Raw genomic sequence first — 15,980 nt, 5'->3', positions numbered from 1 at the left:
ATTTCGAAAAGTTTCATAAGCACAATTTATCACGCATTATAAAGTCTGTTTAGTCCATATGAACATTAATTTATTCATTTTATCCATATATAATTAAATTATACTAATATCTTAAAAATTATTAATAGTATCATTAATTTTATAATTTATGTAAAAATGAAGTTCAATTTATGATTTTATTTATGCTTTAAAAAAATAAATTGATGAATAAATTAAACTTTAGTTTCTTATACTAATACTATAAATTAAAAAAATAAATTGAAGAATAAATTAAACTTTAGTTTCTTATACTAATAGTATAAATTAAAACGAGAATGATATTATAATGTTGTCGTGTTTAATTGTTTATAAATAGTAGGAGAGGATAAGGACTGCAAATAAGAAAAACTGGAGTACTTATTTTGGTAAAAAAGAAAAATGATTATAAAATAAATAACCGCCATGGCTTTTCACCGCCTAATTCAACGGATCCTTAGAATATTTGCTCATACAATGGAACCTCAAAATACCACCAAACCATGAAAGCTCAGTCCCTTGATCCTCCTCCGCAATGAACGACGCCTCCAATTTCCTCATCTCCGCCGCCAGCCACAGATTCTCCGACGACGAAGAAGACGAGGACGACTTGTGCGACGTTGAGACGTGGGAAGCCCTAAGCAAGAGCTTCGGAGAGGTTCAATCGGTGCTCGATCGCAACCGCCGTCTGATTCAGCAGGTCAACGACAACCACCGCTCCAAACTTCCCGATAATCTGGCCAAAAACGTCGCTCTCATATGCGAGATCAATGATAACATGTCGAGAGTCGTCGGCCTCTACTCTGGTCTCTCCGCCACCTTGTCCGCTGCCGTTCGTCGGCGGCGTGAAGGAAATGGAATATTGAAATAATATGTAGTCTATACTCTTTTTTATTGACAAACTTAGTATGGTTGCTGACTGAATTGCGTTGGATGATGATTGTTACAGTTGTGTTGTGTTGTGTTGTGTTGGTGAGCTACGATATGGCCTACCCAATTTTTGCAATAATGTCTACATATGATCCAGCTTTGGTTTGTTTTTGACCAACTTTAGTTTTTAAGGAAAAAGGAAGGTCAAATTGATGAATGTTGTGTGGGCAAAGCAATGTTTTGAAAGCTTTTTTTTTTCCTTTTTGGAAAGGGAAAGATTTTTTCTCCAAGTTTTAGTTTTAGAAGAAGAAGAATAGAAAAGTGTGTGCGCTAATGCAGGGATCGGGTTAATTTCATAAATTCATATTAAAAGCTCTTCTATCCAAGATTTATTTTCGAAATGGGAAGGTTTGCCCGATAACTTCAGCATTAAAACTCACAAAATTTCCAAGTTAAAACCATAAAACTTTTGAGTCTTGGTGCATCTAATATGCATAAAAAGTGATCACATTGGGAGTTCACCACTATCGACAATCACCACTTTGCTTTTGGGTGTGCCGCTCTGATTGCCTTCAGCTTCAATCTTGTACACCACATCCATCCCGGATAGCACCTTTCCAAATACGACGTGCCGGCCATCTAACCTGAGACACGGTAACAAGTAACTTGTTGATTTGCAAGAATTGGAACTGGGACTTAGCTTTCAGATCTGATGGGTGTATTGTATTTCGTACTGAATATCCTTGGCAACCGTAAATCCAGGTGGAAATTGTACTCAAATAAAAGCTAATAGTCATTCCAAAGATTTCCAATTGCCAACACAACTTATGAGTACCGGAAGGTTGGGCCAAGCTTAGGTTTGAAAACAAACTCAATGTATTGGGTACTAAAGTGTCCTTGTCAAACAGTATGAGGCGATTGTGAAAAAAACACGGATCATGTATAACTTACCAGCTGGTTGTCACAGTAGTGATGAAGAACTGGGAACCATTAGTGTCAGGGCCAGCGTTTGCCATCGACAGGAGTCCTGTAAAGCACACAGACAATGGCGGTTGTAAGATAACGAGTTCAAACTTTCTTCATCAATTAGATTAGCAAAAGAATAGCAATACATACCAGGTCCTGTGTGTTTGATCTTAAAGTTTTCATCAGCAAACTTCTCCCCGTAGATTGATTCTCCACCTCTTCCATCGCCTAGAGTAAAGTCGCCTCCTTGAAGCATGAAGCTGGGTATAATCCTGTGGAATGTACTTCCCTTGTAATGCAGAGGCTTCCCGAGTTTTCCAACCCCCTTCTCACCTGAATTTACACAAAATAAGATTTCCCTCACATGAAGTATTCAGCAACTCACTCAAAAATGGCTTAGAGATAACAGATTCTTTAAGTTTACTCGAGCATAGTCAATAACTTACATGCCTAAGATACTGCACAGTTATGAAGCTATCCAACTAAAATTAAAATCAACAGGGACTCTATGGGTCATCCAGTTGAGACTTGAGATACCGACATCAACATGGCATGCACAAACAAGAAAAAGAAGACAAAAGTGCTGTACCTGTGCACAGAGCTCTAAAATTTTCTGTGAGACAAAATAACCAAAAGTCAGTTATATAGCAAATATTTGAAAAATGCCCAGGGAACATTAATCCCACAAAGCTTATCATACCTGCTGTCTTAGGAACAGTTTTCCCAAAGAGACCCATAGTGATGCGTCCTAAGAACATATGCCTCTCGTATTAGTCAAGGCAACAGTAAACTAATAAATGCAAAAAAAATATATGTATAAACAAATGAGTGTGTGAATCTGAATATAAACTACCCGATATCTACTAGCATACATCATGTATGTGTGGTGCAATGATGAATTGACTTCTAGGGCATGTGGTAGTTTGGTGTATATAATGGTGAATGGATATGATGAATGTGTAAGGGTGCGATGGACATGGTTATGGGGGAATGGTCCCCATACAACAAGAAGAAACTTACTCACATTCCCATTCCCATTCTCATTCTTACGAACTACAGTTGTTTTCTAGTTTCTTTATCACCATCACAGACAGACTTCACTACCAACCTAGACCAAAATCCTAAATACAGTCAAACTCACGTGTTCTCTACTCTTCTACCCCTCCCATAAATCAGACTTCATAGACAAAACTCATGACTTCCTAAGCACCTGTCTTCCTTGGCTATATCTTTTCTAAATCAGAGCATTCTGGTGCTCTTCCTTTCTAGGATTTCTTATGTGGCAGACTCTCTGACTAAGTCCAAATATGCCTACAAAGACCTAGATGCCCAAATAAATCTAGTGTGATGCAGACCACTTCAACAATTCTTTATACAGTCCCTAATTTATGCTGTCTGGTGATTGACATGGACATAATACAGTCGCAATGTTTATGTGGCATGATGGTTTGCAAAACTATGAGATGTAACACTACTCTACAAAATAGATTTGAAAATCCAATGTACATAAATATCATAGAATCAGAGAAAGCCAGTGAACGATGGCTAGCAAAAATAAGAGAGAAAACACTATATCGCAAAATATATTCAAATATCCAATATCCATACCAGCCGGTTTGCCATCAATCTCAACGTCAAAGTAAACCTTATGAGTCACTTCTTTCAATTTTTCCTGAGATTTCTTTGCCTGCAGGAGAAATCAATAAAATTAACAGAACGATAACGAAGAAGACACTGCCACGGATATCTCATAACAGAATATACAATTGTACACACTTATTTAAAAAGAACAAAAGTTTTCCCCCAAATTTAAATTATACTCATAGCAGCAAAAAAAAAAAAGGTCAAAATCGACGATTTCTAAATAAAATCAGTTACAGACTGAAAAGGAATAAAATTTAAAAAAATTTGAAGAATAACCTGTGCAAGAGAGAAGCTGAGACAAATTAGCAAAGTGAAGAGGAGATGTAGTCTATGATTTGCCGCCATTTCTGTTGTGATCGAGGGTTTCCTTCAGCTTCAGTTACTCAGCTGAGAAGTGAGAACTGGTGATTTTAAATTAAAATGTTAGCGTCATAAGATGGGCTTTCTTCCAATGGCGTAACGACACGTCTGCTCATTAGTGTCCTAATTTTTGTGTATAATTCAATGTTTACCCGTAAATTAATTATTTTATGATTAATACTCCTATTTTTATCAACTCTAATGATTAATTACCCCTAAATTAATAAGTTTTGTGTCCGAGTTAATGTACCTCTCACCTAAATTTTGGATATATCAACTCTAATTATTACTCCATTCGTCCCACAATAAGAATCTTATTTCATTTTTACCATAAATAGTAAGTAGGTCATATATTCCACTAACTTATTCCAATCACATTTTATTATAAAACTATATATAAGTGTGAGTGTGTGACACATATTCCACTAACTTATCAACTCACTTTTATTTACATTTCTTAAAACTCGCAGCATAACTATATATGACTTCTATTTCATAATGGAGGAAGTACTAATTATTAGTAATAAATTACAATGATAATATATTCCACAAAATAATTATAGTAGTAGTATGTAATATAATTTGGCTAAAAAATCTCTTGCTTAATGAATATGATATTCAATAAATTATAAAATTGAAATTTAGACAAAGTAATGAAACTAGCATACTTTATAAAAGTGGACACAAAAAGTGGCCCTTTAATCTCACCTAAGTTGGAGGGGATTAAAAGAAAATTTTCAAAAATGTAATGATACGTAGTAGATGCAATAATAAAGTAAGTCCTTTTTTGTTCCTAAATAATATATGATCATTTTATGAAAGTAATATAGAATATTTATATTTTGAAAATCGAGTCCCAGACAAACGAAAATATTGTCGCAATCGTACCTTTTTTTTTACGGTGCCGTCAAAATACTTACAGTTAGGGATGTCAATGTAGCTCTCAATCCGTGGGCTAGCCCGAATAGTCAACCAAATTTATAGGGTTCGGATTGAAAATTTCTAGTCCGATTAGCCCGCACCCGATTAACCCGCAACCTGTTAGAGAGCCGAAAACCCGATAAAATTTCTATCGTTCTATTTGTTCGACACTAATTCGACACTTCATTGGTTATTTTATAATATAGATTACTAAAATAATAACTTTCAATTTTATATATTAAAATTTTGTTAACATAATAATTGATAAATAAATTAGAAACTTTAAATTCACTAAAAATATATTTAAATTTCTAAAACATGTTTTAGATTTCTTGATGTTTATGTTTTATTTTTCATTAATCTCAAATATTAGTATTTGATTATGTTTATGTTTGAGTTTAAGCATATATCTCAAATTTATCACAATTAAATATTTTACATTTTCTAAATATAACTAATTTTCACAATTATTTATTGAATTGATCGCATGTTATTTTTATCGGTAGCAACCCGATTAACCAGCTGGGCTAGCCCGAAACCCGTGCTTTTAGGGTTAGGGCGAACTGTTATAACCCGAAAAAATCACAACCCGATTAGCCCGTACCCGATTAACTCGCAGCCTGAATAGGGTTGGCGCGATGGGCTGGCCCGGTTGACATCTCTACTTACCATCAACGCCAATTAATCAATTTTTGACCTAATTAGTATAATAATTATATGAGAGAGAGAGGGGAAGAACGGTGTTTTTTAAAAAAGAAATATTAAAAGCTACTTATAATTTAATAATGGATTATTATACTACTACTACTACTAATTATGTCAAAATTGGTTAATTGACGTTGTTCGTCAGTTTTTTGAGGGCACCGTAAAAAAGGACGATTCCGGCAATAATTTTATTTGTTTGGGACTTAATTTTTGAAAGTAAATGTTTTTGACCAACTTTGTAAAATAAAAATATATTTAGTGTAATAAAGTATGAGTTGCAAAGTTTTCAATTTTGTTTCATAACTTAAAATTATCGTTTTGTTGTATTTTAGTATAAATAAAATAGTGAGCGAACATTATCTTAATTGTTAAGCGTAGTTCATTCACTAAACAAGCTAGAAATTATGCTTATTTCCTAATCTAATTTGTTTGAACAAAAGTGGATAAATAGATTCGTGGAAATCAAGAAATAAGACTATCTATCACTTCACTAACTCTGCTATCCTATTCCATTCCTATCTGGCTATCTGTATCAACTATCTACCCAAATGCCCTGCACTTCTTCATTCTTCTAAACAATGGGCACCGCCGCATCCACCAACGCCGGTACCAGCTCCGAAGACCACGACCACGCTGGCGGCCAGCTCTATGTCTCTCTCAAGATGGAGAACTACAGGCTCAAAGGGGAGCTCGTCCCCCATGTCTTCGGCTCCGCCCCTCTCGTTGGCTCCTGGGACTCCTCCAAAGCTGTGAGGCTTTTCTTTCCTTTAATTGCAAATTTCCTATTTCTAAATTGAAATTCGATGAGATGCGTTCACATTCTTCTTCCTCTTTGAATTTGTCTCTAATTGATTGCGGAGTTTCCCCTCAATTGTGCGACTTGATTGAATAGGATTGCATTGATGTCTATATCAGCACTTACTGATTAATTCATTCTACTGTATACTATAGCTCTCTATGGAGCGTGAATCGACTTTTATGTGGGAATTAAGCTTTGTTGTACCACCTAATCACGGTAATTTAGCTCCTAATATGTGTAACCATTATTATGCTGCGTCTCCGATTTTTCGCGTATCAGAAATTTGAAGTCGGATGTTTCTTGTATTGATTGTAATAGAGACGCTGGATTTTAAGTTTTTGTTGAAGCCCAAGCATGGCAACGTGCCATGTATTGTGGAGGAGGGTCCGAATAGGCATTTGATAGGAGGTGCATTGCAAGGGGACCGGAACTCAGCCGTGTTTAAGGTGGCTGGAGATGAGGTTCTTGAGTATAAAGTGTTCATTCAGGCAGATAGGGTTTCACCGTTCGATCTTGCTGCAAGTTGGAGGGTGTATCAGGAGAACTTCCAGCGATCCACTGTCCGTGGTATACCAGATGTCAGTATAGCTTCTGCTACTGAAGCTGGTAATGAGGTAGGTATAGAGTGTTTTGTACTAATGATAGTGTTCTCAAGTTGTAGATTGTATTGGGATTCTGAATTTTTATTGATTCTAACCGATCATTTATTAGATAGCTGCTCGTGTAGTATTTTTCTTTCCCTTTATGCCTGGGTTCATCAATATTTTGCAAGCTTTCCTTGTAAATTGCTCTTTGCTTTGGGATTTTGTGTGGATATTAGCTCCCCGTCCCCTACTGTAACTTATATAACTTTGTACGGTTCAAATCATCTCCATAAGTGAAATATCACTTCATTCAGTGGGCACTTTTTGATACAGAATGGATCACCAGCAAGTTTGGAGCTTGATATTGAGCATTATGTTGTTCCAGCTCCATCATCGGCCAATTCAGGTCCTGTGTATGCAGCAAATATGACAGAAACTCCTAGGTCACTCACTCGTACAGGGAAATTTTCCAGGAATGACAGCTCTAGTAGTTCATCGCATTCTCAAAAGGATCTTGGTGCCTCAGTTGACCGACCTGGTGTATGGTGTTAATTTATTCCTCCCTTTTCTATTTCTGAGTTGTTTGCCATTCTAATGTGATAATCATGAGAATTTTATGTACTTCAGCCACATAATTTATCATAGTTTTTTCATACACAATAAATATGTATGCATTGTTATCTTCCTACTTTGTATAGATGTACTGATACTTCTTAATAATGGAAGATTATCCTTTTGATAACTGAATCCATCAATGTAATTGAATGCTATTCCTTTGCCAAGGCAAAAAGAAAGACCATCCTCCAAATGTAGTCACGGTAGTAAATGGCAGAAAGTTACTCTTGACATGGATAGGGAACTATTAAAAATACATATCTGATGTGTTTACATACCATCTCATTGTATTGAGGACAAACCCCTTTGATATTACAACTTCTGCACAAGTGTTCCTTCTTATGTTCACTCTGTGGTGTCAACTTTCTATCAGGGGATGGAAGTCATTGTCCCAGAAACAGCAAAGTTGTCTTTAGAATCTGGCTTGGTTGAGTCAAAGTCAGTTGGAACTTCTTCTAACATGCAGAAACATGAAGGACACAGAGGACTCTTTGTGGATAGGGGTGTAGGATCTCCTAGACTATTAAAATCATCAAGTGCATCAACTTTTTCTCTTGATGTCAAACTTGATTCAGAATCCAAGGTTTGTGAGAAATCTATGAGATGCTTGGTCTAAAATTGCTGAGAATGTATATCTTTCATGTAGAAGTAACCTCTGAGACATCATTGATTGTTTTTTTCTAGAACTCTATGCCAGCTGCTGCAGGAGCTGTTGCAGCTGGAGCTATAGCAGATCAGATGCTTGGCCCCAAGGAGGATAGACATCTGGCAATTGTCCTGGTACGTTCCTAGTATTCTAGCCAACAGTTGATAGAAGTTTTAATTACCACTTTAAGGTCTGGTAGATCTTTCTGGGAAGACTGCTTTAGTTGACAATTAACTGTTGCCATCTGCCCTTAGTTTCCTTTTTAAGTATTAGAAAATTCAGGATTTAACAATTGTTAGATAAAGTCGAATATATTTTTCAGTTCCATTTTGCTATTAAAATATTGGCCTTCCGAAAACCAAGTCCCAAACAATTCTATGTCCACATTTCTTATACTCCCTCCATCCCATAAAAATAGACACTTTTGGAATGACACGGGGTCTAATGCACAATTGGTAAAGTAGGAGAGAAAGAGAGAAAAAAAATGACTGAAGTATTGTTAATGGAGAATGAGGCCCACATCATTAGAGGGAAAAAAGTTACCAAAATGTGTGTGTGAGTTGGCCAAGCAGTAGAGTGGTGATGCGATGCATGAGGCCAAACGTCCCGGGTTTGAGACCACCGTGGTGACCTTTGAATTTATATTCATTTGCCCATCAAAAAAGAAGTTACCAAAACTAGAAGTGGACTATTTTTATGGGATGAACCAAAATGGAAAGGGTGTATATTTCTATGGGACGGAGGGAGTAGTACGTTTTCCCTTCTGATGTCTATTTCCATAATGGTACATAATTATGTAAATATGTGATGCAACTTACACGAACAATTCCAGCAATGTGAAGCTTAAACAGCAGCATGACATAATTTAAAATGAAAAATTAGTTGCTCTGCATTTTATCCAAGTCTGCACATGGAGGCTTGGGGACGTTTCTTCAGAGAGCTAATATCTAAAGATTTAAACAAATAGGTAAACCTTTTATTAGGTTTCAATATTCTATCCTACAGAGTTATGCTTTACAGTTGTGTGTCTGATATGCAATATCCTTTCAACAATGCCCAAGATACAAGGAATGTCATCTTGTATTTCATCCATGGATTTTATGAGTTGTTATATTTTCATGCTCCAAATTGAGCTTTCTTACAGGTTGGGCTGCCTGCACGAGGGAAAACTTTCACTGCAGCAAAACTTACTCGGTATCTTCGCTGGTTAGGTCATGATACCAAACACTTCAATGTTGGGAAGGTCGTTGATTTTCTATTTGGAATTTTCTTTTGTTATTATCCTGCTAGTATTTCGAGAGTAAGCAGCATTATTGTGTATTCTGTTTTGCAGTATCGAAGGCTCAAGCATGGAGTTAACCAGGTACTGTCAGTTGGCCACATCTTTTCTTCCACTTCTTTGTTTGCTTGTCTCACGAAGCACAGAGGTGTCAATTCCATTCCTCATGGCCCCTCTAGATCCCTAATGTGTTGACATTTTAGCCTCTATTATCAAGAAAGTTTAGAGGAAGTTTCCTCTTATTTGTGGCAAGCATCAGGAATAATTTTGACCCAATGTAACTTTCTCGAGTATATGTATGGTATCATTAATATGAGATTACCAAGTGTAAGATAGCATTGGTCACAAATGGCTTCAACTATAATTTGCAATTATTTGACCACAAACAAACTTGTTGAACTCTAGTATCCTAGAAAGTTCAAATTGTGATACTTATTTTACTCTCGTTGATATGGATCTCCCAGTATAACTAATATCCTTGATGCAGACAGCTGATTTTTTCAGAGGTGACAATCCAGAAGGCATAGAGGCACGCAATGAGGTATTCATATTTGGATTATTTATTTCGAATCTGATTTTTCTGTGAATGAATCCAACAATAAGAAGGTGCAGGTTTAAGCAAAATTTATTGTTATGTTTTTTCTTGTATAAAAACTTATAATCGGTATTGACCTTTTTCCTTGGGCATAGTTTTAATCCATAACATGCTACTAGGTAGCAGCACTTGCAATGGAGGATATGATATCTTGGATGCAAGAGGGTGGCCAGGTAGGTATATTTCATATTATCCGCATGGATATTTATTGGAAACTTTGGTAATGCATTTTATAAATATGCTTAGGTTGGGATATTTGATGCTACAAACAGTACCAGGAAAAGAAGGAATATGCTTATGAAAATGGCTGAAGGTGAATGCAAGGTGGAGTACTGAATTTTGGTTGCTTTATCGATATTGATTCAGCATACTGTCTATTCTAAGTCATTTTCAATTGATTCGGTTATATGGTATGAAGTGGTTGACCATTAATATGTTAGCATGGTTGAAGATGCTTAGTTAAAGGATTTTCTTTTTAACTTGGATTCAACGCATAAAGAAGCAGAATAACTTCAAATGTGACTTGTGCCTACCCATTGAGAACGTCTGTCAGTTTATTAACGACACTGGAGTAATTTCGAGTTCTGTTGTGTACTAAAATTTTGTTTTCAATTATAATAAATTATTGCTTATTATGAGTATGTTACAGTTCTTATGCTGTAGTTACTTAAAATCTGTATTTCCAGAGTATCATCCTATTCATAATATAGTGTGATTTAGGTCATCTTTCCCACTAGATTTTTGATTATGATGTTTTTTACTCGCAGATTATTTTTTTGGAGACATTATGCAACGATAGGAATATAATTGAGAGGAATATACGTCTCAAAGTTCAACAGAGCCCCGACTATGCAGAAGAGTATGACACTAGATGGTTTCCTTGATATTTACGCACCACATATTATCACATAGTGATTTGTGGTATATTTCAGGCCAGATTTTGAAGCAGGGTATAATGACTTCAAGGTCCGACTGGAAAATTACGAAAAGGTAGATCCCAGGACATAGCTTTTGATATTCGGTGCCATTTTTCTGATGTTATGTGGAGAAAAGTAATGGTTTATGAGCAGTTTTCTTTTTGTTCAGGTCTATGAGCCAGTTGAAGAAGGGTCTTACATAAAAATGATTGATATGGTCTCTGGAAATGGTGGACAAATACAAGTAAATCCTCTCAATTTTGCTTAATTATCTATTCATTGTATTAGCTATCTACGTATTGAGCAAGAATACTTAATTCCTCTAAAAATATGTGTTTTGTTGAAACAGGTGAACAACATTAGTGGATACCTTCCAGGGCGGATAGTATTCTTCCTGGTATGTTGTAAAAATCTTCTATAGGGACTGACTTTTTTTTTAGTAAGGACATTATGAAGATATGTGCTTTGCCTCCAAAAATGTGCTGATCAATTCTTTTTTAAAATCTTGCATAAATTTGGGTGCATGTAGTGGGAGTTGTGTTTTATTTATCACCAAAATTTACAATGATGCCAAATATGAGATTTGGCTGATGGTGTTGTGCATCAAATTGCAGGTAAATACACATCTTACTCCCCGTCCAATTTTGCTTACCAGGCACGGAGAGAGCCGAGACAATGTCAGAGGTCGAATCGGTGGTGACAGTGCCATAAGGTTCTTTTATTTGTGGAATGTGAATACACTTTCTACTTTTCTTTGACCTTTTCCACATCCTCTTTAAAATTGATTAGTTTTCTGGGACAAATTAAAAAGGAGAGAATGATCCTTTTCCTGCAACCATGTTTTATTGAGAGAAGTTAATTTCATTGCAAAACTACAAGTTAACATTTCTTCAAGTACTCAGGTTTGCACTAGCATAAATCTGAAATATTTTTCATTCATCGGAAACGATCAATGTTCTTTCTACCTTGTTTCAGTTATCAATACTCTTCTGTGTATCAGCATAATGGTAATTTGATATGGTTTCATTTGGCAACTTTGGGAGCTAATTTTTCTTGTGCAGTGATTCTGGCGAGCTTTATGCTAAGAAACTTGCAAATTTTGTTGAGAGACGCCTAAAAAATGAAAAGGCTGCTTCCGTAAGATTTCCTGTCTTCATAAATTTCGGGAGATAGAGTTCCAGTTTCTATGCCTCATTAAAAAACTCAGTCTGGCTTATGGAATATTACGAGGATTTTATAACTGTATAATTTTATGTTTCTACTGTGATCAGATATGGACTAGCACACTACAGAGAACAATTTTAACAGCGACTCCGATTGGTGGATTTCCCAAGGTTATCATAAACGCCCTTCTTCGCTGCACTTCATAATAAATGTATGGTTTTCTGTTGTCGGTTTCTTGGACTGGCATCTAATATTACTCACTCTACTACGTCATCATGTAGATACAATGGCGTGCACTTGACGAAATTAATGCTGGTGTATGCGATGGGATGACATATGAAGAAATTAAGAAAAATATGCCAGAAGAATATGAGTATGCTTCACTTCTTATGTGTTAGTTTACGTTCATCTATATATGTTATTTTAGCCTGAAAGCAGTATAACTGAATATATATCATATATGTACAAGGAGACCTATCCATTTGATGATATTACATGAAACTCTCCATTTTCTCATCTTATCCTTTCGAAGATAAGTAATAACCACTTTGTAGTATAGATTTGAGAATGTTAGCATTTGCTGCTAGTCATCCGTTCCATGTACAAGTATGCTTTAAGTACATAAAAATCTGTCTATATATAACTCAGGGGTGTGTTCACTTTGAAAGAATTGGCCAATTCTTGGAAGAATTGGGCCAATTCTTGTGTTCACTTTTCACTAAATAATTGTTGGGGGCCTTATAATTGAGGTGGGGTCCGCTCTATTCATGCTAACTGAGGAAGAATTGAATCTTGCAAAATTGGTAAGATTTGTATGTGCATTGGAAAGTGCACCAAGAAATGGGCTTGGTTTTACACAATTGCCCCACCTTTTCACTTTTTCACCTTTCCACATTTCCACTTGGAGGGATAAATTTGTCAATCTATAATTCTATTAAGTCTATTTTATATAATATTAGGATCAATTCTTGGGCCAATTCTAGTGTACTAAACAAGAGGGAACATATGAGATATGTGGCCAATTATGGCTCAAATCTTGACGGGCCCAAATTGGTAGAAATGAAATGTGAGAAAGTGAACACCCCGCCCCAATCTGCTTGTATTATCAAGAATTGAATTCCATGAAGCATATTTGAATTGTCTTGTTTCTTTTACAGTAACAGGAATTGTTTACCATTAAGAATCTGTCAACCTAACCAAATTAGGAAGATGTTATTTCCTGTCATTGGTTTCCTTTCTTCTCATTGTCATTTGTTAACTTATCTAAATTAATTTCATACAAACTACAGAGCACGTAAAAAGGACAAGTTAAGGTACAGATATCCTCGCGGAGAATCTTATCTTGATGTCATACAAAGGTCTGTCCTATGCAGTTCAAATGCGTCTTTTGCTTTGGGTCAAGTTCCAACTTCATAATGCCTAGTATATTGAATTTTTTTCTTCTCTTTTCAGGCTTGAGCCTGTGATTATTGAGCTTGAACGACAAAGAGCTCCTGTTGTGGTCATATCTCACCAGGTTATGCATCTATGATTATAATTTTAGTTTTCTCCAAAAAACGCAGCATATATGCTTGAATGCCAAATGACCTCTTCGGAATTTTCAGGCAGTTTTGAGGGCTTTGTATGCTTATTTCGCTGATAGGCCATTGAAAGAGATTCCCCACATCGAGGTAATATATTCGCGGCTATGCATAATTTCCACGTCTAGAATAACTTAAGTTTGGAACTTTAAGATTCTGTCCTTGAAATATAACCTGAATATTTGGTTTGTTTGAGACGAAGCTGCAAAATGATAGTATAAAACAAAGGATACTCTTCCATGTTCATTTTCTTCTATATGGAAGCGGAGCTTCACCTATGTGAAAACTAAACTCGGCTCTTGTTTTCGTTGGAAATATGCAGATGCCACTTCACACAATAATTGAGATACAGATGGGAGTTACCGGTGTCCAAGAGAAACGGTACAAGCTCATGTGAGAGCTTGCAAAACTTGACAGCATTGCATAGTAAGCTTCCGTTCGTTAAATACTAATGTCACTCACTGTAAAATACCGATACAAGCGAAACAAATAATGTTAGGCCAGGTGAAAGTTGCTCAGCATGAACAGAATTTTGTGGCTACTGTAATAACCTCAATGCCTGGAATCTGTTCTTGATCCGAAGGGGTCGAAAATAATGACCAATCGCCTGCTGTCTTGTCTCCGTCTCCGATTTGTTTGTGCATTACGTGTTAAGAGTCCAGCGGTGTCAGAGGAGTTGTGATTTGAGCTCTGCTCCTCACATATGAACTCGATTAGTATATGATAAAAATAAATCGTCCAAATCAATTTCCTAACAAGTAAAAGTCCTTTTCTTTTTTAAGTGTAGTATGTAACATGCATTTTACTTTCAATGGGATTAACATGGTGGGTTCGGCCTAATCATTTTCTACACTGCTATAGATATATTAAATTCATAAAAAATTAAATAATTTCATTAATTGATGTGTTGGATCGGCCTAAGGATCAACCCATACCATAAAAGTCATGGGCTTTGCCTGCGATCCAGTCTTTAATATTTAAATTGGTAGTATTTAATTTAAGGGGTGTTCCTTTCCTGCAGCATTCTTTTATGGAAAATATATACTGGAGAATATGAAAATTCTTTTTTATACTCTTTTCATATATTTCGTAACTTAATTATAAATTTATTGTTAGAAAATATGGTAAAAGAGGTAGAAATGTTATCACACTAATCATTATAGAAAAAAGGAATTCAATTTGTATTAGAGAAATTATCTATGCTATAAAAGGAATGAAAAAGAGTGAAAATATATACTCTCTTCGTTCAATTGGAAATAGATTATATTTCCTTTTTTCGTCCGTTCCATAGATATAGTCCATATCCATTTATGGAAACCTTTTTATCCTTATCCGTTATCATTTTATGGCCCCACAATCCACTACACAATTTCATGTATTTTTTCTCATTCTCTTTTGCTTTACCAATTATACATTGAAATCCATAGGAAGTATATCCCACCATTTTCTTCAACCCGAATGACGGAACGTGCTCATGTGGTTATGAATTTATAATGTCGATCTCACAGTTGAAAAAAATCTAATCAAACTATAAAACTCAATTCAATTATCGATCCAAAGTATAATACACCGTTCAATTGGTTATGAACTTCAAGAGTTATGATATACTCCAGTTGGTAGTTTTGCAATAACTTTTTTGACTTTATAATGGTACAAGTTTTTGGTTCTTCTATAAGAGTACAAGTATTAAATAGGTGTGCTTATTTTTCCGCTAACTTTTTGACTTTGTAATGGTATAAAATTTATTATCAATTATTTATTTTATGATTATACTCCTCGTGTCCCGAAAATATAATCCTTGTAAATGACGTTATGTGTTTTAATACAATTAGTCAAGTAGTAGAAGATATGAGAAGAAAAATGGTCGAAATAGTTATAATTACAAGTGAGACTCACATTAAGTAGGTGTAGTATTATGGTAGTGATGGATTCGAATGGTATAAGTTATCAATAATAATTAATGTATAGTGGTAATGTGTTGTAGACAATTTTTTAAAATAAAGATTAATTTTGATGAATAAATCAAATGTAAAACTGGAATTATTTTGAGGACATATGGAATACTATTAAATAAGTAATTGGTAGCTTCAGTTAATATTTGAACTGATTAGTTGATTAACCGACGAATTAATGACCATACTTCAAAAATAAGTTTTGGTATGAAAATCTTCTCTAACATACATTAAACTTAAACTCTCATTTTTGGTGTTTTTTTGAAACAACACCAAATATGGTGTTACTGCAAAAATTTTGTGTGACAAAAATTCAAAAATGGTGTAAAAATTTTGAATTTGGTGTAAATAATTGGAATAAAATTATT

At 35.2% G+C, this 15,980-nt stretch overlaps 3 protein-coding genes across 3 annotated transcripts; 2 read left to right on the top strand and 1 right to left on the bottom strand.

Moving 5' to 3' along the window:
• The first annotated feature begins 458 nt into the window (after window positions 1–458).
• On the top strand, window positions 459–967 carry LOC125192731 (protein EARLY FLOWERING 4-like). Its single transcript, XM_048090398.1, has one exon. The coding sequence runs from the start codon at window positions 551–553 to the stop codon at window positions 884–886; it is 336 nt and encodes a 111-aa protein (XP_047946355.1). The 5' UTR covers window positions 459–550; the 3' UTR covers window positions 887–967.
• Window positions 968–1,245: 278 nt separating this feature from the next.
• Window positions 1,246–3,899, bottom strand: LOC125192635 (peptidyl-prolyl cis-trans isomerase CYP20-1-like). The gene is made up of 7 exons (XM_048090293.1): window positions 3,772–3,899; window positions 3,460–3,538; window positions 2,552–2,599; window positions 2,441–2,464; window positions 2,002–2,184; window positions 1,837–1,912; window positions 1,246–1,529 (listed from the first exon to the last, which is right to left on the bottom strand). Exons 1-7 carry the CDS (start codon window positions 3,838–3,840, stop codon window positions 1,391–1,393), a joined length of 618 nt encoding a protein of 205 aa, XP_047946250.1. The 5' UTR covers window positions 3,841–3,899; the 3' UTR covers window positions 1,246–1,390.
• A 2,094-nt stretch (window positions 3,900–5,993) lies between these two features.
• On the top strand, window positions 5,994–14,282 carry LOC125192550 (6-phosphofructo-2-kinase/fructose-2,6-bisphosphatase-like). The gene is made up of 23 exons (XM_048090194.1): window positions 5,994–6,230; window positions 6,433–6,496; window positions 6,599–6,894; window positions 7,198–7,404; window positions 7,853–8,062; window positions 8,164–8,259; window positions 9,270–9,368; window positions 9,459–9,488; window positions 9,892–9,945; window positions 10,119–10,172; window positions 10,246–10,323; window positions 10,767–10,858; window positions 10,932–10,989; window positions 11,086–11,160; window positions 11,266–11,313; window positions 11,531–11,628; window positions 11,978–12,053; window positions 12,188–12,250; window positions 12,362–12,453; window positions 13,370–13,438; window positions 13,533–13,596; window positions 13,685–13,750; window positions 13,983–14,282. Exons 1-23 carry the CDS (start codon window positions 6,060–6,062, stop codon window positions 14,055–14,057), a joined length of 2,235 nt encoding a protein of 744 aa, XP_047946151.1. The 5' UTR covers window positions 5,994–6,059; the 3' UTR covers window positions 14,058–14,282.
• The last annotated feature ends 1,698 nt before the right edge of the window (window positions 14,283–15,980 follow it).

This window comes from Salvia hispanica, chromosome 1 (genome assembly GCF_023119035.1).
Source record: "Salvia hispanica cultivar TCC Black 2014 chromosome 1, UniMelb_Shisp_WGS_1.0, whole genome shotgun sequence".
NCBI lineage: Eukaryota > Viridiplantae > Streptophyta > Magnoliopsida > Lamiales > Lamiaceae > Salvia > Salvia hispanica.
This window is presented reverse-complemented; position numbering and strand designations above follow the sequence as displayed.